Here is a 23,690-nt window from a genome sequence, read left to right on the forward strand (position 1 = left end):
TATGTTAATAAGTTACAAAGTTGTAATTTATTAACTTATGGAAAAACCTTATAATAAGTCAAATAACACTTTTCATATTATTATACAAATTAAACTACACAGTTTGAGTGAAATGTCACAATTATAGTTCTCAAACACAAGTGTAAACAATCATCATGATAATAATAATAATAATAATAACAGTAATAATAATAATATTATTATTATTATTAAACTCCTCAAAACACAAGTGTAAACAATCATCATGATAATAATAATAATAATAATAATTACAAAACATAAAAAATTACATTGAGGAGTGCAGAAAGCTTATCAGCCAAAACGGAATTGGCAGAATTGGCAGAAATATTATGCTCCTTGCACAGTGCTTGAAGCTCCTTCCTCTTGAAGCTATGATAATCCATCTCTGCAACACAAAATCCGTCAGATGAACCGTAAACGAAGTTAAATAAAATTACAAGAAAACAATCGAGTAGTACCTGAGATAGAGATTAATTGAATAGTTAATTGAAGAGTGGATGAGAAATAAGCATAAGAGAATCAGATCTGAGGATTTGAAATTTGAAATGAGTGAAATTAGGGTTCCCGCTTCTCGCAAAAGGGGAAAAATTGATTTTGGAGTTAAGAGTTGAGATCTGTTTCTGGTTATTATTTTAAGGAGAGCGTGAGTGAGTTTACACTGTCGTATTGGTCGCCACGTGGAGTGGATTGACGGTCAGGATCTGTTTTGAGTTTAACTTTTGGCTTTTGTTTTTTTTCCAGAGCTTATCCACGTTACCACAACCCACTCAGAAATACAAGGAATGTATTTTTTATTATTTACTTTTGTTTCATCACTGAAATCAACGGTTTTCTTTTGTTATAAAATAAATATATTTGATTAAAGAAAGATATAAAAATTGTGGCACGTCACCATGAAAACAAGTATCCATCCACTTGTATAAATAACTAGTATTTTACTAATAAAAATCCAAGCATTGTCAGTCCTGAACATTGAGACAGTAAGTCGGCGTGAATTCGGTCGGTTTCGGTTACTGTCGAGGCGGTGGATCTACCCATATTCAGTTTGTTTCCCTCACGTTCATTAAGGTTATCGAAACTAAAGAAAACAAAATTGTCAATTCGATTGGTTTTCGTTACGTTCGTTACAGTACTGAAACTCACACAAAACGTTGTGAGTATACGCGAATTCGGTGGTTTCCATCACGTATGTTACGTTATAGGAACAAAAACAAAAATAAAAATGACATTCAGTTAGTTTTCATTATGTTTAAACCTAAAAAAATCATTTTACTTAAGGCTCAAATTTTTTTTACCTACGACCCAAAACTTTATTTGCTTTCCTCGGAGCCTGCCCATGCTAATAACTCCACCTATCTTGTATCACTATGTCATTTTACTTAGGAGTGTTGATTATTAGGCCAAGCCGATTACTAAAACGGTTTTGGTTTATTTATTTTTTATTTTTAATTTGGTTCGGTTTTTTATTGCTAAATGATAATAAATGTACTATATAAATGTATAGCATAAGCTATGCTAAATATAAAATTCAACAGTTCAAAACAAAGCTTATTTATACAAAACATAACTGAGTTCAAAGTCGTTTCAAATTTCAAACCCACGTCTTTTTCATCACATAACCGTGTTGTGATTTTAACTAAAAAGAAAACCCTAACATAGTTATGAATTCAAATGAGAAAGGGAACTGACCCGGACACACCGATTATGATTCGAGTGAGCTTCTCTCTCTGGCGGGCGAAGAGATGCACTTATGGCAACGTAGTACGAATGCGGATGATGAGAAAATAAGAGATTGAGATTTGATAGTGACGACTAAACTTTTAGGTTAAATTAATAGTGGGTTATACTTGCATAATAAAACAAAAACCAGTTAACCCAAAAGTTGGGCTAAAATGTAAATTTGTTAATAGGCCATACCTGAACTATCATGTTAAATTGCCAATGGGCCATACTTGAGATTTGCTAATCAATTCGGTTATAAAAAATGATTAACCAAATCGAAAAAAACGATTATCCTAAAAATAAAAACAAATTAATATTGATTAATGCTTCGGTTCGATTTTTCCGGTTAGTTCAGTTTCGGTTTGGTAATTCGAGTTTATGCTTGTCCCTGTTTTTAACCATGAACTAACGTGAACTACCCTACAAACCATCTTTAGCAACACCACTCTTCTTTCAAGTACCTTGCACTCTACACTTTTTTTTAAATAATAAAACACAAATTATGCTTTGTAAATAAATTTAAATATAAACTTTCAATTAAAATTAAAAAATACATGATTCAAACTTAAAAAATATTTAAAAATTCCAAGGTCGTCCATATTTGCTCGCACCACCTCACCTTCATCTTGGACCTGCTCTCTTTAATATGGTTATAATGACTTAGATTTTGTTCTAGCGTTTTAGGCACAAAATCTTGATCATCATCCACGTCAGGATCATTATAAAGCGGGAGGGGAAATTTGTCATTGCCTCGTGGTTGATAAGTTGTGCTTTTCATCGCATAAGGGCCAAACGACTCGAATGTCATGTGGTCTTCCAAAAGGCATTATATTTGGCCCGATGCATGAAAGTTAGAGGGCTTCACGTTATCAGACAACCACGTCACTGGAACAAATACATTTGTGGACGTGTGTATTGTGTAAACATTGGATGCAGTTGATTTTGATTTGGAGTTGACCTCGAACCACTTCTCGATCTAGAACCACCTCTCCTTGCACCAACTCCTCAAGATATCTTGCTTCCATCATTTTTTTTTGTGAAACACATTGAGAATTTTAGGTTTCACGTGTGTTCAATATTGGTAGAAAATACAGGTATTCAATGAATTAAATGGATAAAAAGCAAGGTACATTCAAAAGGTTAATAAGTATTTGTTTCTTAAAATTTCCAACGGGTTTCTATCCATTATTCAAGGTCACAATTAACAATACAACCTGATAACTAGTACTCGGATCAGCTATCCATCTGCCCCACCCAATTCGGAGACGGCAGAATAGCTGATCGCCACTACCCCATAATGATTTGGATATTTCATTGTCTGAAACCCAAAACCTGTGTATTGATTTGTATTAGACCTCAATTGTCTTCTATTCAGCTACACCTCCTCCTTTCGAGCCGACATCTCAAAATTTATTGTTTGTGTAATATCCGAATTTTTCAGATAATAATTATAATAGCTAAATTTTATGATAATAAAATAAGATGATTATTTAAATGATTATGGTTTAATGGAAATTGTATTGAATTTAGAATTTCGTTGGGAACTCAAATTTGATATGTAATCAAATGGGTATTAGAGATAAGATAATATATATACGTGGGTTAACTTGTTAACGATATATATATATAATATATACATATATATGTATATATATATATATATACATATATATATTATCACTTATGATTTGAGTAAAGATACCATTAAGTAGAATTTGAATATTATTATTGTAGTATATCGTTGCAAACTCATATAAATAAACAATTTAAATAAATAGATAGATAATAAGCACACCTAATCCTATAATTTCAAGATATGATTCTTTAAAATTTGAACTTACCTTATCACACCTTCAAGTACATCTACAAACCGTATTCGTAGGTTGTCAATCACGATTTCCTTTCGTCCATATATACTCTATAAACCACAGATTATTCTTGAAAAATCTGCAACCAATTCAGCTTCATCAATAGCATTTCTTCTTCGGTTCCGTCTTGCCAAATCATCCACCTACGCTGCTCTCGACCCTTCACCGGATCTGTTGCGCCTTGTCGGGAGACCACCATCGTTCTGCAAACTTCCGGGAATACACCGCCGCCGCTATCGCTTGTTTTCGGAGCTAGCCTTCACCGTCACATAAGTTACCGGCACCGCCATCGACCTTTCTGTCCTAGTGGAGACGGCTATCGACACGCGCGGCCGCCCACCCTCACTCCTCGATACATTCGGTGTGTTCGGTTACGAAGGTAATGGTCGTCTTTGTTAATCGTTTGTCGTTTAGCCGGTATGGTTTAATATGGTGCTTGGGTTCTGATTCGTTTCCGGCAATTAGAAAGTCCGTAATCTTTGATGAAAATATAAAAATAAATGGCCAGACTCTGGAGTTGTGTTTCCGTTTGATCAACATCAGTTCGTAAGTGTTGTACATGCAAATATAAATTTTTAACAAATAGTTAATGACTATTATAAAAATACTATACTTATAATTCTTTTGCAACAAGACAAATATGAGTTTGTTGTTTTACCAAATTTGAACCCTTTTATTGATTTATTGATTTAACAAATCCATATGTGTCTATATATATATATATATATATATATAATATATATATATATATATATATATATATATAAAGAGGTTGGGAAAGAACGAAGAGTTATATTATAAAAGTTGGTTTTTTCAAACTAGATGCCGGAATTCTCATAACCCAACGAATGAACAAACAACAACCTAAGAACCAAATTAGAATACGTATAAATTGTAATCTTGTGTTTAGTTGTGAACCTCTGGTACTTAGTTGCTTGCTTTCAACTTTTAATGTAGGTGTTAACACGACTTGAAAACTATTTAGTTGATTACTTTTACTTTGTTAAATTAAGGTACGGTTTCTGGTTTCCTTCACTCATAGTATTAATTATATTCCGTTACTTCGTAGTACGGATTCTGGTTTCTGTCACTCATAGTATGAATTATATTCCGTTACTTCGTTACGGTTTTCTGTTTTCGTTTACTTATAGTATTGACTCTATTCCGTTGCTTTGTAGTACAGATTTTCGTTACGCGTCGGTTATATTTTGAGTTCAGTCATATTATATAATATATTTTTGTAGCATGCAATAGATTATTTACTTTATACTCCTTATTGCAAGTTTCAGTTTGAATATGTTTAGTTATATGATTTTAGCTTTTGTACTCTATTACCCGAGCAATTTCTGACTTGTCGTTGGGGCGTCAACGACATGGCACTTATCGTGACAGTGCGTAATCAAAGTTCACGGCGTCTCTGAAAGTACTCATGTAGTACCTTGGCCACTTAGAGGCGTATAGATCGATCTTAGCTCCGACTCCTGACTCCTGACTTCTGTTTGAGATGGAACAATGTGTGCACGCCACCCACACCGTCTCCTTGGTGCATGGACTAGCTAGCTGTGTACCAGTATGTTCTGTTAGGCTCGTGGGTGCTTCCGTTTCGCGTGACTTTGAATTATTGATTTATGTAGTCACGTGGTTTGATATGTGTATGTGTTATGATATGTTTCCGCATGTGTTTGATTATGTTCTAGGCAAGTGTCGGATCATACCTCTGAATTTTATTAAGTATTTGTTTCGGTGAAAATGTTGTTTCGAGTTTGAATTGAAGTCTGTATATTTATTTTCTTACATTTGTCCTTACCTATACTATTGTTCTTTCCGTTACTGGGCAATTTTTGGCTCAACCGTATTTTCTTGTTTTGTTTTTCTTATTTTGTTTTCAGGTAATACGGGACTCGGGGAAATTAGTGATGAGATATAATAATGAAGTTCAAGCTGTTTAAAGGCTATTCATTTTCGGTTATTTGAGTAAATATAATTTGACTTAGGCTTATTCGAATTTTGTTATGATATCTGTAATAGTGACACGTCGACCTGTTCCGGGTTGGGGTGTTACAGTTTGCACCAATGTTTGAGTTTTGTGAATATATAGATTTTGTCTGCATAGGATACTGGTAGAATTTTTTGATTTTTAGTGAATTGAAAGAGTAAAAAATTTAAATGATTAATTACCCGAGTAACGCCCCCCCCCCCCCCAAAGTTCATTATAATGTTCTCAAATTCGTCCATAACTAATGGATAGTGATTAGCTAGGGGGGAAAGACATTCGTGGGTACTAATCATGCCACCAATCAATTCTGTACTGTCACCTTATTTCTACCATAAAGTACCCACAAACCACAAAATCACTAGAAACATCTACCCACAAGTACTCTATAACCTTTTGTTTTTAATTTGGTTGTTAGAAATTAGAAGTTAAAAGGAAAATGATGTCACACAAAATGAAGTCAAGTACCGTGTAGGTTCGAAGCTTGCCATGGGATGACTATCACATGATAATAATAATAATAATAATAATAATAATAATAATAATTTACAATTTGTTTAAGGGGGTGTTTGGCCTAGCTTTTTTAATCAAGCTTATAGTTTTTTTAGCTTTTTTTTTTTTTTTACAAAATAAGCTTAACTTGGTGTTTGGCTTAGCTTTTTAAGCTTATGCTTATGTAAGCCCATTTAAAGAAGCTTATTTAAAGATGGTTTTTTAACTTATTTGATAGAAACTTATTTGTTTAAAGGTGTAAATTACTCATTTGTTCTCAAATGGTGGTGGATTAGTAATTATTACTCTAAGAAATTAAAGAATGTTGGATTTAACATCTTATTAAGACACATAATTAACTTGTAGAATATAAGCTAATCCAAACACTTAAAAAGAATAAAAAAAAGCTATAAACTAATTTTATATATAATTTTTAAGAGTCAACGTTGAACTCAACTCAAAAGACAAGCTTTGGTGACACCTCCAACTGTTTCCACCGGAAATCAAACCCTCCGATCAACCATTTAACCGTGTCTGAACCACTCAACTCAAATGGCAGAAGGTTCTAAGGAATCAACGTCAAGCAGCACTATTATTAGTCAACATGATCTAATTTCTCAAGAAGACACCCTCAAATCTACCCCAAATTCCCCCAATTCTTCCACCCGGAAGGTTTTATTTCTTCCTTAATTGTTTTATATTCCACTTTTACCCACTTGATAGCTGTTATTATGTAATAATCTATGGGATCCCAATTAGTAACACGGATTATAATACAGTCCAAACTTACTTATAGGTTTCTTAAATTTCAACAATTAGGTCAATATACATATACAGGCTCAATTTTTATGATATTGAAGCCCTAATTGTACTACATTTTTTAAATAGGCTTAATTTACACATATAACCACTCCCACACTTGCATACAGGCCTAAATCACAGATTCAGTATGAAAACCGTTGTCTTATGTATCGCATTTAAAGTAATATGTACATGTGTTTTTGTGGTTCTTAGCTTGAAATTGGTTATGTGTTGGTTGAACGTTTCTTTGCATAATCGTTAATTTACTTGAATCTTATGCATGTGTTGTATGAAGTGATTTTGTGTGTTTATGAAATATGACATCATGTTGACTTTATATTTGACCAGGCGTGCTATGCTGTTCTTCAGAGCTGGGTTTCAAAGAAATTCATGACCGGATGGTATCCTATGACGCTTTTACGTATTATTGTTATTATTCGTGTTTTTACTGTTTTGTGTACTGTGCTCTCTAATTTGTGTTATTTGGTAATGTTTCAGTGTTGTCCTCTTTCCTGTGGCTGTTACATTCTTTGTGACATGGTGGATTGTACAATTTTTTGATGGTTTTTTCAGTCCTATCTATGAAAGACTTGGTGTTGAAATATTTGGTGAGTCATACACAACATGTCGTTCAAGTTTTTGTTTTTCTAAGTAAGCACCATGTGAAGTTTTTATTACCTATTTACGCTTCTTTTAACCTGGTTTAGGAGACTTTAGCTTCCACTTCACAAAAAGTCTTTTGATTTTATTGTCATTTTGTCTATTATAATAATCAAAATCTGCCACTGTCATTATGTTAGTATTACAACTCCATTATCCTAGTATACCTTATAAGCCCTTAACACATGCTATCTTTTCGTCCTAATGTTCATTTAGTGGAATAGACTTTTTAGTTTATTTATAGTTTTAGTTAGTTATTAGTTTATTACTTATTATCAGTCATATACTTTTTACTTCAATTCAGTTTTCATACAATTGTGCAGGTCTTGCATTCCTGACGTCATTGATCTTTATATTCTTTGGGGGCATCATTGCTTCATCATGGTTGGGTGCTACTGTCTTTTGGGTAGGAGAGTGGTTTATAAAAAGGATGCCTTTTGTGAAACATTTATATTTTTAGCATCCAAACAAATCAGTGCTGCTATTTCTCCAGGTACTTCATGCCACTTTAATTTCTATTTTATAGTCACTTAGTATTGATATAAGATGATATAAAGATCAGAAATGTTATCTTGTTCTTGTCTGTATTACCAACATGATTATCAACTTAGAGTGAAATATTAATTTATTGACTTGGTTTTGCTTATTAATTAAAATGTTTGCTTTCAGTTGATATAAAAACCCTTTTCTTTTGTGGCAGACCAGAACACCACTGCGTTTAAGGAGGTTGCAATCATTCGCCATCCTCGTTTGGGAGAATATGCTTTTGGCTTCATTACATCATCAGTTGTTCTTCAGGTAGTGGTTATATTAAAATTGCAGCAACTTTTGCCATGTGAACTTTCAATATCTGTGTTTGTTACTTTCTCGGTTTTAAGACTGGAAACGTTTTGGCTTTAAAAAGTGATTAATGAATACATGTTGCGCGTGCAGAAGGAAAATGGAGACGAAGAGTTGTGTAGTGTTTATGTCCCAACAAACCATCTTTACATAGGAGATGTATTTTTGGTCAATTCTGAAGAGATCATAAGACCAAATTTTTCTATCCGAGAAGGAATCAGTACACTCATCACTTTCTTTCCTTAAACTTAACATGTTTGATTCTTTAAATTGCTGATGCTTATAAGTAGAGGTGGAAATTGACTCACCAACTGATGAATGGGTCAAATGGGTTGTATTCTACTTAAACGGGTCAAATCAAAAAATTTACATATATGGGAAGGCTGAAAAGTATATATTTAATGCACACAGTCTCCTAAAACATTTTAATGATAATTTATATTATTACAGTAATAATATTTTTTTTAACAATTTCACTTTTTTTTTTCATAAAAAAAAACGAAAATGGACAAAAAAAGGTGTGTGGGTCAACCCAACTTGACATGTCTGATTACAACCGAACATGACTTTACCAGTTACCCAACCCATAAAACCCTGTTCATTCTGCAGCATCTAAGTTATAGCATTATATTTAGTGAAAACAATCTCTTTACGTACTTACTTTATACAATCTTTATTTCAGAGATTATTGTTTCAGTGGGTATGTCAATGCCACAATCGATCTCTCCCATAGAGAGGGTCCCACCTGCAAACGATAGGGTTCAACTAAACAGACTGCTCTGAGAGCTTATGCGTTTTCTGCAGGTCTTTTTGTATGAATGAAATGAAAGATTTGTGATTTGTATTCTTGTATTACACGTGTTACAGTCTCAATATATCTGGTAGTGTACGCGACACATCTCTTACGTTATCTGTTTGTCTTACATATCTACAAGTCTGAACCAGAAAGATGTGCGTGGCTTGTTTATATGTGTTAAAAAGTATATGTAGTACAAGAATCTGACTATGTTCATTACAAATGAACACTATGATGAACTTCTAATAATAGTGTTCTACACAGAAATACAATAAAGAGTGGAAGAAACTATCGTTTTTGTCTTCGTCTTTGAGCAGTTGGGGGCAACTTCTCAGAAGGGCCAGTGGGAAGTTTCTGTCCGGTTTCTTGTTCAATTTTGGCTTTTAGCTGTCTAAGGATTTTGATCTGACTCAGCTTTTCTGGTGAGAGTTTATCCCAGTAAATACCTACAAAACATTTGACCACTCACATTCCCATGAAATGAAATTGTGAAATGTGCTTGCGAACAAAAGCAAATACAGCCGTCTAAGATTTATATGGTCCAGATTACGGTTTGAAAGCAGGGTTTAACTGTTCACTTCATAGGTTGGAACCGGCTATACAAACCAACAAGTTGTTCAGCTTAACTAATATATTTTGTTACATTGCCAGGACATGCGGTTATAATTACGTATAATATTCATTAACCATCTTTATCAATTTTAAAAGTTTAATACAATCAAACTATTTTGAAAAAAAGCAAGTTTAAACCGAGCCATTTTGACCTGCCCAATCAACCAGGCCAGTTTGCCACTCTCGGAAGCCATAGTTTACAAGTTTGATGTTAATTTTCTTTTGACTAGTAATAAAAACCTAACCGCTTGATCTTTCATGTCAAAGCTATTTCGCCACACACACACACACACACACCTAGTTCTCCATTCAAATCCTTTTAGCTGTTCAAAGAGAGTATATCAATTTTATATTTCATAATCACAATCTATGAAAAACTTAGAACTTCTAGGGGTGATGAAACAAATAACACAAATAATGAGGTGCACTCATTTAAAATTTGAACTAGAAACGACAGTCAAAAGAAGTCGTGATGCTAAACACAATTATAAGATTAAACCAGTGAGCGAAATCCATAATCGGTAGCCTTTGCAACATATGGGAACTACATGACAGGAACTAAATCTAGTTGCGATAAAACAGATCAATAATAGCATATTTGGTGTGGTCATCTTCTCCAATTTTTTTACCGTAAGAATTTACAATCATCAATCTATTTCATCTTGGCCGGATTTAGTTCGAGTTGTCTTCTATCTTATAAGCAACACGTCTTTTAAGATTAGTGATTATCAATTTTGCTAACATTTTTAGTCAAATTTTTTTGTGTTAGCCTCATGACTTCATTTTACTATTGTTTCTAATTCAAACTTTAAATGACTACACCTTATGTTTGTTCGTTATTTGCTTCATTAAAACAACTCGTCTCAAATTTTCATAGATTGTGATTTGAGACATAAAATTCATACAATTTTCCTGAGGCGCTAAGAGGATCTAAATAAAAACGAGGTGTGTGTGTGGCAAACTAGTTTTGACTAGGGGTGTGCAGGAAACCAAAATAGTCAAACCATAACCGAAATAACATAAGTACAATAAGAAACCAACCATTTGGATGTATTTTATAAAACCAAATTTTCAGTTCGTTTTTTTTATTAACCAAATCGAACTCTGGCTGGAACCAAACATATCCAGAAATCCAATTTTAAATAATTTACTGTTAAGTTAAAAATGGTGTACTCCAAAAATTTTAGACCAAAATGTTTTATAATTAATTAAATATTAATTAACGAATGACAAATGTTAGGTACAAATTCATTTATTTTGGGCCAACTTTCGTTTCAGCGCAAATTTTCAAAGCCAAATGGTAAAACCGAAAGCAAGGTAAAAACTGAAAACATACAATTTTCAAAAACCCAAAAACTAAATTTCAGTTTTTGGTTCACTTTGAGGCCAAAACTAACTCATGCAAACCCGTAGTTTTGACATGAAAGATCATGCAGTTGACATTTGTTGAACTTGGAGGATATGGAATTTTTGTTAGCCAAAGATCATCAAGAAGCATATCCTTAATAATTCTTCTAGGCTCCCAGAACATTATATAGAATTAACACCCCTAAATTTGCATGTTTAGTTTTTAAAAACAAGAAACTTACCTTGAGGTTTGGGGATAGGTGTGTTGGTGAAAATAACTTTGGTGGGAGTGCATATGATGTCAACAGGGACATCATGAACCAACAGCTTCTCAATAGGAATATCATCTACCAGTTGTTCATCATGCACTAAATCACAAATTTTCTAAGACTTATTATTTTCCTTAAACTTACCATAACATGTAACTAATTATTAAATTATTATTACCAGACGTAACAACTGGAGTCGAATCATCAATCGCTCCCATATAACGCAACATTCCATATTCAAGTTCTGCAAATCCCTACATCATTGCTAAGTTCATCAACAGCCAATCTATCAAATTTATACAATTCAAATAATTAATAACATTATTATACTTCCCTAACATTAAAGGTGTTTAAACTATTGGCACGTATAGTATCATTAGGGTTTATTCATATTTAATGGGGGTTAATTATATACCTCGCCCTTGCCAAGACGAGCTCCGGTTTTTGGATCAACAGCAACCGAGCCGATAACAATAAGATCTACCTTAATCTTCTCATCTAATCCAACGGGCCGGCCGTATTTTGCTACCCCGACAGAAGTGCATACTTCGTTCATGGTACTAGGATTCAATGTGTCTGATTCTAGTACAGAGAAAAACCCAGTCCTTAAGCGCGGTTGTGGAGTAAGTAGCTTCTTTCCACCTTTACGAAATATAATGAAATTAAATGGTCATATAAAAGAGCCAAAACTTATGAATCATAAGTCGAAACTTGCTTATACAAGATGCATAAATGTTATCTAGGTAAGTCTTATTTTAATTTTGTTTCATCTATTTATAACTATGTCAACTTGTTACCAGGAAAACTTACAGACCTGTACCTACTAATATATGGTTTTGAGTTGTCATTTCTGACATGACCGTAAACATGACAAAAAGATAATCAGGTTTTGAGTTGTCATACCTAAGGGTGCAAAGGGGCCGAGAATTCGTGAGCTACTCGAGATCAGCTTGTTAAAAGCTCGAACTGAGCCGAGCTTAAACAAGCTCAAGGCATGAAATAAGCTAGTTTAGTAAACAAGCCTAAGCTCGAGTTTAAAAAAAACGACTTACTAGCCGAGCTCAAGCTTCAGAAAAAGAGCCCAAGCTCGAGCTCTTGTAAGTCAAAACGAGCATAGCCCAGCTGAGCCCTGGCTCGGCTCGGCTCGTTTGCACCCCTAGTCATATCTAAGCTGTTTAATAAGCATGTTGTGTTCGGTTGACTTGTTTGATTGAACGGACCGTGTTTGGATCTTTGGATTAACATTTATAACCTATTATTTAACTAAACAAGTCGACGCAGCCAACCGTTTTACAACCCGTCAACAAGTTTACAACTTGATTACTACCCGTCAACCAGTTTGACACGTTTAACTAAACAAGTTATGCGTCCGACTGAAGCTGAAGCAATAAAACAAATTTAAGAGTGATGAAATTTATAAAAGTACTAAGCACTAACCATTAAGTGTCAGGAATCTGACTTGTTTTTGAGGTGTATCCGGATTCACCTTGACACAATCAGCCTTTGTAAACACCTCCAACCTACTCAACTTATAATATAAAACCAAATAATAATAATAACAACAACAACAACAACAACAACAACAACACAAACAATTCTCACTTACTTTATCAGCAGCAGCAGATGCCCCGACAAAATTAGGTATCCGGTGATGAACCGGTCTCGGAAACTGAGCAATATTACGAGCCTCCATCAAATCCCATATTCTCTTCCGGATCACCCATTTCCAAGCTTTCGGGTCATCCTCTTCTTTCTCAGCTGCTGCTGCTGCTTCAATTGCCATGGATTCTCGTGCATTGGCGTCCAGGCGAAGCCTCTCGGCCTCGTACGCTGATTCATCGAATGAAATTTGTGGTCTTTTGTTATTGTTGTTGTTGGCTTTGAATGGGTTGTTGGTGTAGTGTCGGAAGATGGAGATTGAATTGGGGGTTATGAGATGATGATGATGTTTGAAAGGTGGAGTTTGGAATGCATAGGCAGCGGCGTTCATGGCAGATTGAGGTTTTTGTGTTTGTGTACGTGATAACAACACGATGATATACTGGGATTGAGTTTGTATAGGTGTTTTAAAAAATGTTTGGTAATTATAATTTTTTTTTCTTATTTTAGTTTTTTAAAAGGACTAAAAAACAGTTTTTCAAAAGTTTAAATCTTGGCTTTTTGAAAAACAATAAATATTTTCCAAACTCAATCCCAAACATGCTCTAAGAGCCAGTGTTGCGGTGGGAAACGTTAAAACTACGTGTGTGCGTTAAGTCGTAAACATTAGATTAAAATGTAAATCACGGAAAACAAGTGACGACGTCGTTAAACCGGAAAAAAAAATAGATGTAAAATATGTACAGATGAATACCATTAAAACGGATACTTATACCAGTCTCGATAATACTGACACACACACACACACACACATCCAACTCCGTATCCCTAAAACCAAAATCACACTAAAACACACTACATTTTCTCTCTCATTTTCAATTAAATAATATTTTTTTATACATTTATGATTACCATTTCTCTTTCCTTCATTCACAACCACTTTCGAAATATATTAAAAAATTATAGGGGGTGAACAGTAACTTTTCAAATATACAAAAAAATCACTACGTTTTATAAAATATAAAAACTTTTCACTCACAATACCCTAAATTACTCTATAAATTATAAAAACACTCCCTCATAAAACATGAAGGATTGGATGAAAATGCTCTAAGAGAAGGAAATAAAAATTATGTGATCCAATACAAATCAAGTAGCATTTAATACCTATGATGCACGGAAACGACAAGGATGCTTGAGTCCACGTCCTGGGGACGGGTACGCCGCCGAAACGTTTCCCGGCGTTTCGGAAAATCGGGGACGACATAATGAAGGTATCGGAAACGTTTCCTGAAATATTTAGGGATTTATACTTATTTTTTAAATTCCTAAAATACAATTATAAATCTATATCATTACGTGAGAAGCTGACGGCATGGAAGTTAAAGAGTTCAAATGAATTCTCTGTACATCAATTCTCAAAAATCATGATTAACCCATCATCTTTTCATTATTAGTTCTCTTATTCTCTCAATTATACATTCAATAATCATCATCATTGATAAATGATAAATAATCATCATAAGTATTATACTAGATGAACCGGAGTTTGAAAACGATTTGATTATTGATAAATGATAATTAATTACCTATGGCCGATAGTTTTTTTTAGTTTGCACTTTATATCAATATGAGTTTTTTTTTCCAAAAGGACGTACTTTTCTATTGTCATACGATAATGGTGAACTTAGGCTCAGGGCCGTCCCCGAGAGCTCGACGGCTTTCGTGGGCCTTGCACGAGTTATAAAAATTGCCCCCCAAAAATTCTGACTTAAAATTTAAATATATTATGCAGCGGTGGATTCAAGAATTTTTTTCATAGTTTGTTCATTGTTTATAAATGCTCCAATTCATAGGACCGAACATAAAAATTCGGGTCGGTTCAAGAGTTCGAGTAATGTAAGGTTCATGACTTCTACAAATAAATAATCCCCCTTTTGCTCTCTACCAATAAAAGTGTGTAAATTGGTTAGGAACTTAGGATAGACAAAACTTGCAGATGTTCTAACCTTTTTTACTGTTATGTTCAAAATGTCTATTAATCATACATACAAAGTGACATAAATTGGTCAATCTGCTATTGGAATTGCTCCATAGTGTAGGTATTATTGTAGTTTTTTCACTTGACCAACAAAACATTTTACACTTACAAATGAATTCAACAAGAACTACATAAATTACACCTTGGTTTTATTCCATCTATCACTGTAGACAAGTAAATGAAAGTGAAAAATAAAAACCAGAGTTTAACAACTTTTTAAAAAGGGGGTTTTAAACAAAAAGGGGTTAGAAATTGGGCAGAACATAGATTCAAATCCCGTCAACTACCAGTCGTCCGCAATCGTACTTCCGGTTATGGATGTAGCTGGAGATGAATTAGTGGCTTAATAATTAATCGAATATTGATTTTTTTTTTGTTTGAAAAATGCACAGAGGGAGAGCGGCTCATGTCGTAGCGGAAGTGACATAGCACCGATTTCCTTTTCAAGTGCTATGGTTTTGGCAGTAAGGGCGCGTTCGTTTCACGAAATGAAATTGGAATTGAAATTTGCATCGGATTTGGAATTCGAAGGGATTTGATTTGGAATCTAAACATTCCAATAGGAATTGGAATTGAGGGGAATTAAAATCCAAATATATTTTCTTAATGTGTTCGTTTGACAAATGAATAGGAATCAATGAGTTTTTTTTTCAAACAATGATAACGGCGAAAACATTTTAGTCTTTTTAGATTTTTTGTTTTTTATTTACATTTTGCGTTATGATTTTTTTATTTTTTTTTTTGAATTTTTTTATGGGTTTTCTATTAAGATAAAAACCTCTCAAAAAATATTCAAAAATAATAATAAAAAATCATAACTCAAAATATAAATTAAAACAAAAAAAATAAAAAAACTAAAAAGTTTTATTCGTTGTCCTAGTTAAAAAAAAACAAAAACAAAAAAAAAACACTCGAGATAAGATTCCAATGAATTTTGTCATTGGATTTTAATTCCAATTCCTTTGAATTCCCACGAATTCTATGAAACGAACACGCCAAGGGTTAGCCATGTAGGCTTTGCGCCCCATAACAAATAGTCAATGTTTTTTGAACTCCCAACACAACTTCTCTAATCCTACTCCTCAACTTACGTCATTATCCACATGAGACTCGAACCCTCAACATGGAAGGAGATTATTATACAGGCCTTCGTACCACCAGGCCACATTCCCTTTGGTGTTTACCAAATTAATTGATCAAAACCAACCAGTTGCAAAAAGCCAAAACCAAAACATCCATTACAATATGATTTTAAACCATATCTGTAACAACCCCAAACCATGTTGAACAATGACAAAACATCAAGAGAGAAAAACCAAAGATTCATAAATATTTAACTATAACAACTTTACATATAAGATGAAAGCATCCACACAAGTCCCATACTTCTGTGAGGACATAAAACAGTACTCGGTTTCCATAATGATGGCAGTGGATAGTATCTTTAATGAGTCGTCGAATCATGATCTGCGTGCATGTCCATTGAAGAATCAGAGTGATGGTCATTGTTTCTTGGTCCATGAGATATGTGGTAGTTCTGAAGACTGCGACGAACCGGGCTCGACAACGCATTTGAGAATATATAATTCCTAGGTCCCTGTTGATCAATACCTGCCATGCTAGTATTAGTTGAGTCGGACAAACTTCTTGGAGCCATTGCCACTGCCATTGATGGTTCCTCCCCAGATGATTCCAGCTCAGCCTGTGTGGTCCAGCAAATATTATTTAATATAGCAAATATAGAATTACATAATAAATCTGATGAAAACATATAAACATGCCAAAAAAGTGACAAACAAACCTGTATGTAGGCTAGTATGTCATCTGATGTCACTCTCCGACCTTCTGCGTGTTGCCTGGAAATCCACTGATAAAGCATTTCCTACAGAATTCAAAATTTCAAAATCACATCAGAAGACACATAACCTTAGTTTATTAAAGCAGACATCATGTAGTATTCGGTTATTATATTGGAAATTGGTAATTACAATCATTAGGTTATAAGATTAGCAATTGGTAACACAATCGGATATTATATCAGCAATAGGTAAGTTATTAAGTAATAACAATTATTGTGGTATTATTTTTTTATGGCAGTTGATGCTTTTCTACTTTTGTGTTGGCGTCATCGTTAAATATCAACGTTTTTAATCTTTTTGGATATCAAATGTTATATGTTTTATGGACAAACAATGATAACTAATGTGCCTTGATGGTAGTTAACAGTTTTCACCCTTTATGAATCTCAATTTTGAATCCCTTATTTTGTGATCAAAATTCAAATATACTATCAAAAGTCAAAACCACAACTAGTACGACCACGAAGAAATAACCGTTGAATACCATAATGATCATGCTGACACATATCAAAATATGCTAATACAAATCTTAAAAAGTTATGATATAGAATCCACCCTATTAAGCTATTATAATCACTATAACGCTAGTCACATAATCTTGGTTTATTATTACGCAGGCGGACTAGTCCTTGAGTATCTTTATATAACTAAGTTACCATATTCGCGACAAGTAAATAATAACAGTATAAGACTAGCAATTAAAATTGATTCTCTATTGATGTTCTTATTAAATAGTTACATATTTTAATTCAAAAAACATCTACTAACAAACTTTTTAATTCACATTAGAGACTACATACTCTTAACAATCATGATTGAATTCAGTATTATCAATGACATAAGTGTAAAACATAATCCCTAATAAATAAAAAAAATTAGGGTTTAATAAGATAATAAATAAATAAAATAAAATTGGATCATGAATAATAAATGATACCTACCAGTCCATGGCGTTCACCGGATAAGAAGCATAGTTTCTGTTGGCTCATGGCCTGAGAATAAAGCTGGGAGAGAGAGTTAGCGGCGGTGCTGAAATTGGCGTACATCGTTCGATCGACTTCGTCTAGGCTTGTAGCCACCGACTTACGCTTCTTCGCCATTCGAAAGAGGTTTGATTAATCGGAAGGAATCCTGACGGAGGGAGGTTTGCGTACGGATGGATTAATATTAACAATGAGGAGTTGTTGTTGGTGTTATTTATAGTTATACATAGCTTTAAGTTATATTAATTTAATTTAATTTAATCATTGGAGGTTGTTTTGTTTGGAATTTAAACTTTAGTTCATTAATATTAATTAACCATTTGATTCGCATCATTCGGTTTATTATAAGTGTTTAGACTTTAGACTTTGTCATTGAAAAACGTGATGAGTCTATTACCACGGTTTTCAACAAGCATGTGTATTTTGAAGACGTTATTCATATCATATGAGCATGACAGGTCTGATACACCACACTAGACAAATTATATCGAGTGCCATAGGAGGGAAACGCCACCACCATAACGAAGTTAAACACATGAAGTGGTAGGTCCGCCAAACTAACAAGCAATGAATTAATTGCATAAACCAATCAAAAAATCCACTTCATCTCATTTTACCATTTTCTTTTATTTAAATAACTTCTAAATAGTTTAATTATTACTTTAATAGGGTAGTGACTAGTTAACCCACAACACTTAATTTAACGGACGTGTAGCTATCTTACATGAGAGTGACGTGATATAATAACCAGCTCGTAATAGTTATACAATGTAAGAATAAATATATAATAATTTATTTATTTATATATGACTATTATAATCATTATTAATTTATACAATAAACGATCTAAATATTATTTATATCTTATTATATATTCACTTGTTTCTTTTGCTTAAGAATTTTAAAACGATAGAACCTCAAATAGTTAAATAACTAGTTCATAGATTGAAGGCTTGTTTAACCAAGAAAATAATTAATGTGGTTATATTTAAAATAAATTAAAATTCATAATTATAAACCAGAAACCTAATCTGTTTTATCTTTATTTTTTTGTAACTACATGTCTGTCGTCTGCAGATATGGCAGAGATGAGGTAGGAATATATTAGCATTTAGCAGCGCATGTTAGCAACTAGCAAGTCATGAGCTTAGTTTTGCATTTTTGCTAAACCAAAAATAATATTGTTGAATGGATGAACCGATTTATAAACTAAATGACGTAATATGTAAATAAATTAAAATTGAAGACATAAAAAGTTAATAAAATAGAAGAAATTAGTTGATCATACAAACACAAACACTTCAAGTATAGTACTATCCTCCATACATACTCGTCGTGTTCGTCAAGAGTGTCACTGGTTGCAAGTTGTTTAACCGCCGTATGTGTAGTTTTGTAAACTGTGAAACTCTTTTTCAACCTCCCGCAAAGCCTTCCTGAAACCATTTAAATTTGGCTTCTATATCTTCAACAATTTTTAAAATTGATGCATCTTTGTTGCAATTTGGGTTATCGACGAAATAATATTTCATGAAACCTTCAGAGCTTTTTCACGATCATGTGACACATTTTTATTTTTGTTTGTTGTCATGTATTTAACGTTGGCTTGAGAAACAATATCCGTTAGAAATTGCAGACTACTTAATTGAGACGCCATCGATAAATCCGAACTCATCCGATGGAAGAATTATATAATTATCCATTTTGTCGTGCAAAATTTGAAATGAAATTATGAGTTTCTGTTTTTTTTAGGAAAACATTGGAGATGAGTTTATTCATAGATCAAAACAATAAATATTTTTATTTAATTAATTAACCAGTTATATAACTGCTGGAGAATGTTTACAATCTCAATCAGTTTGATTTCACCAAACCGAAATGCTATGGAGAATATTGATGGCCCGCGACAATGTTGCCAATCAAACCAATCCTCCATGAAGGAAATGCCCCCGTACAACAACATCACGACCCTTTTTTAGCTGTATGTATTACATGTGGCATTAGTATGATTAATGAGAAGATTATTAAGATAAAATTAAAGATGTAAATGAGACAAGTCACTACTGCTTGAGACCGGCTCATTAGAAGTGTAAATAAAGAATTCGAACATAAACAAGCTTGAACATAAAGTAACACTGTTTAATGAATGAGTCAAGCCGGGCCCCGAGACCTATCAAGTATAAATAAACTTCCCCTTAAACACACACTTGGCATCTCTCTCTTTCCAAGTCAAACAGAATGAGGTACTGTTTCCTTCCTTCCTGTATTTCTTTCAATTGATATAATGTTTTAACAAGCTTTTGAATCAGCTAGCTTCTGTCGAACTATATAACACTAGGAATCGATTATTGTTGACTTACACTTGCAGCAGCTTTGATGTGATTTTAGGCAACACATGGTTATGGTTTAGGGTTAAAAGCTATTTAGTTTTGAGAAAATTGAACAATTGGTCCCGTATTGCAAGTTTGGTCTCCAGATTTTATAAATTGCAGACTTAGTCCAAACATTTGCGAGGTTTAGTCCCCGACCGCCATTAAAAACACCGACTGAAATTAACGGTGGGGACTAAATGTTAAACCATAAGTTTGGAATTTTTAAACATCTACGGACCAAACTTGCAATATGGTCGACCCATAGTGACCATTTGTATTATTTTCTCCTCACTTTCCCTTCTAATTTCTTTCTTTTTGCAAGTTTTAGCTACATAATAAAATCTTGTGGAATGTTATGGTTAAATGGTAATCCAACTTACACTCAAATATGGATGATATTTGGGCTGGTGAATATTAGTATTTTTTTTATTATCTGATAAATGCTATATTCATATTGCAATCATACATGATTACATGCCTAACATATTACATGTTAGGCATTAAGTATTATCTGATAAAGGACTTGATGATTCCTTTCATTTTTGAAGCTGATTGAAGTCGTAAAGTATGTTCTATTTGATACTTTTTCTTCCTTTGATTTTACGAATGATCAGTCTTTTCATATTTATCTGTAGTCGACATCCTATTTTAAAGTGGGCCCAGAGGGATGATTTAGTTTATATAACAATTGATCTTCCGGATGCTAAGGACGTGAAGCTGAAACTCGAGCCAGAGGGAAAGTTTTCCTTCTCGGCTACAAGTGGAGCTGATAATATACCGTATGAAATAAATATCGACCTTTATGACAAGGTGGATGTGAATGTAAGTATCAATATGAGATGGCATAATTATTCAGATTAAAACCCCACTGCTATTATTAGTATTAGGGTTGCTAACCGGGTCGTGTCCAGGGGTTGATTTGTCCAACATGGCACGAACCTGAAAATCATGTCAAACATCAACACGACATAAATATCCACGGTTTGACACGAACATGACTCATTTAACTTGATTTTTTTTTTTGCAAAGTTGATGTCCATCCATTTTAGGGAACAAACATGTCACGCTTGTGCAAACTCTTGGACTAAAGATGTCATTTTTCTAAATTGGGGACCGAAACCAAAATCAGTGCATACCACAAGGACCATCTGTGTAATGAACTCGTAATACTTTAAATTTACATTTTTACTAAAAATGTATATAAAATAGTTACACTTAGTTATAAAATCTATTAAGTTTTGAGTTTTGGCTTAAGATACCCGACCAATCAATTTATGACATAAAACACATTCTAAGAAGATGAAAATAAAAAATAAATGGGTGGGTTGACCAGCTAACCCATCAGGTTGACATGAACATGACCCGTTTAGCTAATTGGACTTGCAGGTTCGACCAAATATAAACCTGAATCCACCAGGTTGACACAAACCCAACCTGTTTAGCTAAATGGATTCGCAAGTTCGACCAGAACACAGTCCGCTTAGCTAAATGGATTCGCTGGTTTAACCAGAAATCAACCTGGACCCGCCAGGTTGACACTAACACGCCCCGTTTAGATTCTCAGATCGTAGAACCAAACCTGTTGAACCTGCTGAGTTGACCTGAACACGACCCCGATTAGCTAAATGGTTCGCAGGTTCGACCAGAAATTAACCCGAACCCATTTATACTAAACCCGAACCTGTGAGTGTGAACTTCGTGTTAGGTTCGTGTCGTGTCAGAAATTCACGCCTCAAATTAGTATAAGAAATAAGACTATATCGCTATGAGCCTATGATTGGTATTAACACACATGAAAGTATGATTTTCTGTTAGTTCATAATTTACAAGCGAGGGGGCAGTTTCATAATATTAAAAATTACAGGAGAGCAAGGCTAGTGTCGGGTCGAGAAATATTATGTACCTTGTAAAGAAGGAAGAGAGTAAATGGTGGACCCGACTTATAAAGCAAGAGGGAAGAACACCAGTGTTCATCAAAGTTGACTGGAACAAGTGGGTCGATGAAGACGAACAAGGTTGATTACATTACATGCTATTATTTTACACAGATTAAAGTTTTATATGAGAATGTGAATGTTAATTAGTTGGTATTGGTTTCGGTTTCAGCAGCTGGACCTGATATGGAGTTTGATGACGTTAATTTCTCGGTTTGTATTGAATTATGTATATTTATATTTTTCTTAACTATTTATAGTTAGATTTAACGTGTGGTTTATTTGTTTTTGTACAGAGTCTTAACATCGGTGGTGGAGGAGAAGAAGATTATGAAGGTAAGCGGCTTGTAAATGGAACGAATGGGCATGTCCGTGTTCATTTGTTTAACTTTAACCTGACAAACATTGAACACAAACAGTTAAATGAACCGGTTTTTCTTCATGTTCGTTAATAAATGATTGTGTTCATGTCTGTTTATGTTCGTTTGTTAGTGCTATAGACGAACGGTTCATGAAAGTATATGAAAATATACGAACGAATATAACCGAAGATAGATGAATGGCTATACATAATTGAGCAAACACCAATAAAAAGTAACCGTGAATATTAGTTTGTTGGGCCCTAATAGACTATTAAAACTAGACTAAATTCTAATGGGCCTAACAATTTAAATGTATACATAAACAAACAAACGTAAACTAACGAACATAAATGAACGGATGTTAACAAACATAAACAAACGTTCGTGAACATAAATGAACGAACGAGACATGTGTTTATGTTCGTTCATTTATTAAAAAACAAGCATAATAAACTTCCTGCCAAACGATTCACGAATGGTTCACTAGAATGTTCGATTTGTTTACACGCGTATAAAGCGGCTCTCAAGACTCAAACCAATGAAACATTTTACCCCTTTTAGTCCTATAGTCTGCATTGACTCATTTATGCTCACAACCTTTTACAATAATATATTGTTCTGGTTTGTAGATGAAGATGAGAGTGATACTGAAGAAGAAATTGAAAATGTCACGGAAGAACAAACTGTTAGTGGTGAACTGGGTGCCAGCAACGGTCATGTTGAGGTCAAATCTTAAAGTTGAGATGCGTAACGTGGCTAACTGGCTATCAATTTTAGCTCGTGTTTGACGCCTGAACTATTAATGGGGTGAAGTAACATGAGTCCATTGGTTTGTATGATTATTTGACCCTTAGATTTTTGAATATTGTGGACTGATATTTGTTGAAGTACAAAAGGGGGTACTCGATAGCGTAATTAGACTGTTTTGTAAGTCTGGTTTGGTTTTGGGTATCTATTCTGATTGAAGATTTTAGTGGGTATCGGTTCGGTTTTAGTTGTTTTGTTTTGAAATGGAGACTCGTTTGAGACTCGATAGGACACACAGAAAGCTTAGCTTCAATGAGGTCAATGTTGTTTGGATTGAACTATGTAAACAATACCTGAAAACGGGACGAAGCCATC

General features: G+C 33.8%; 3 protein-coding genes and 1 pseudogene across 4 annotated transcripts; 2 read left to right on the forward strand and 2 right to left on the reverse strand.

Moving 5' to 3' along the window:
* Window positions 1-7,221: 7,221 nt before the first annotated feature.
* On the forward strand, window positions 7,222-9,250 carry LOC143601732 (protein LIKE COV 2-like; annotated as a pseudogene). The gene is made up of 6 exons (XR_013147712.1): window positions 7,222-7,298; window positions 7,396-7,505; window positions 7,881-8,050; window positions 8,258-8,355; window positions 8,491-8,617; window positions 9,080-9,250. The product of XR_013147712.1 is annotated as a protein LIKE COV 2-like (transcript).
* A 110-nt stretch (window positions 9,251-9,360) lies between these two features.
* On the reverse strand, window positions 9,361-13,453 carry LOC143601726 (5-formyltetrahydrofolate cyclo-ligase-like protein COG0212). The gene is made up of 6 exons (XM_077079048.1): window positions 13,028-13,453; window positions 12,859-12,949; window positions 11,837-12,063; window positions 11,600-11,675; window positions 11,395-11,520; window positions 9,361-9,639 (listed from the first exon to the last, which is right to left on the reverse strand). Exons 1-6 carry the CDS (start codon window positions 13,409-13,411, stop codon window positions 9,482-9,484), a joined length of 1,062 nt encoding a protein of 353 aa, XP_076935163.1. The 5' UTR covers window positions 13,412-13,453; the 3' UTR covers window positions 9,361-9,481.
* A 2,909-nt stretch (window positions 13,454-16,362) lies between these two features.
* On the reverse strand, window positions 16,363-18,020 carry LOC143601733 (uncharacterized). The gene is made up of 3 exons (XM_077079053.1): window positions 17,862-18,020; window positions 16,863-16,943; window positions 16,363-16,763 (listed from the first exon to the last, which is right to left on the reverse strand). The coding sequence occupies exons 1-3, from the start codon at window positions 18,018-18,020 to the stop codon at window positions 16,506-16,508; spliced, it is 498 nt and encodes a 165-aa protein (XP_076935168.1). The 3' UTR covers window positions 16,363-16,505.
* Window positions 18,021-20,096: 2,076 nt separating this feature from the next.
* LOC143601734 (co-chaperone protein p23-1-like) lies at window positions 20,097-23,690 on the forward strand. Its single transcript, XM_077079054.1, has 6 exons — window positions 20,097-20,143; window positions 20,908-21,094; window positions 22,137-22,287; window positions 22,379-22,419; window positions 22,503-22,542; window positions 23,198-23,690. Exons 1-6 carry the CDS (start codon window positions 20,139-20,141, stop codon window positions 23,302-23,304), a joined length of 531 nt encoding a protein of 176 aa, XP_076935169.1. The 5' UTR covers window positions 20,097-20,138; the 3' UTR covers window positions 23,305-23,690.

This window comes from Bidens hawaiensis, unplaced genomic scaffold, assembly GCF_021521415.1.
Source record: "Bidens hawaiensis isolate Kalapana, Puna unplaced genomic scaffold, B.hawaiensis_p1.1 tig00057006_1, whole genome shotgun sequence".
Classification (NCBI taxonomy): Eukaryota; Viridiplantae; Streptophyta; class Magnoliopsida; order Asterales; family Asteraceae; genus Bidens; species Bidens hawaiensis.

What these genes read in the sequence shown, in the direction of transcription:
- LOC143601726 (XM_077079048.1), bottom strand. Translation starts at nt 13,411, where the DNA reads ATGAACGCCGCTGCCTATGCATTCCAAACTCCACCTTTCAAACATCAT. An exon ending in CATCTGCTGCTGCTGATAAA is followed by an intron (nt 12,950 to 13,027) that starts GTAAGTGAGAAT and finishes TTATATTATAAG; the next exon opens with TTGAGTAGGTTGGAGGTGTT. An exon ending in CTCGTCTTGGCAAGGGCGAG is followed by an intron (nt 11,676 to 11,836) that starts GTATATAATTAA and finishes GCAATGATGTAG; the next exon opens with GGATTTGCAGAACTTGAATA.
- LOC143601733 (XM_077079053.1), bottom strand. Translation starts at nt 18,020, where the DNA reads ATGGCGAAGAAGCGTAAGTCGGTGGCTACAAGCCTAGACGAAGTCGAT. An exon ending in CCGGTGAACGCCATGGACTG is followed by an intron (nt 16,944 to 17,861) that starts GTAGGTATCATT and finishes TGAATTCTGTAG; the next exon opens with GAAATGCTTTATCAGTGGAT. An exon ending in ACATACTAGCCTACATACAG is followed by an intron (nt 16,764 to 16,862) that starts GTTTGTTTGTCA and finishes TGGACCACACAG; the next exon opens with GCTGAGCTGGAATCATCTGG.
- LOC143601734 (XM_077079054.1), top strand. An exon ending in ATGACAAGGTGGATGTGAAT is followed by an intron (nt 21,095 to 22,136) that starts GTAAGTATCAAT and finishes TAAAAATTACAG; the next exon opens with GAGAGCAAGGCTAGTGTCGG. An exon ending in GGTCGATGAAGACGAACAAG is followed by an intron (nt 22,288 to 22,378) that starts GTTGATTACATT and finishes TTTCGGTTTCAG; the next exon opens with CAGCTGGACCTGATATGGAG.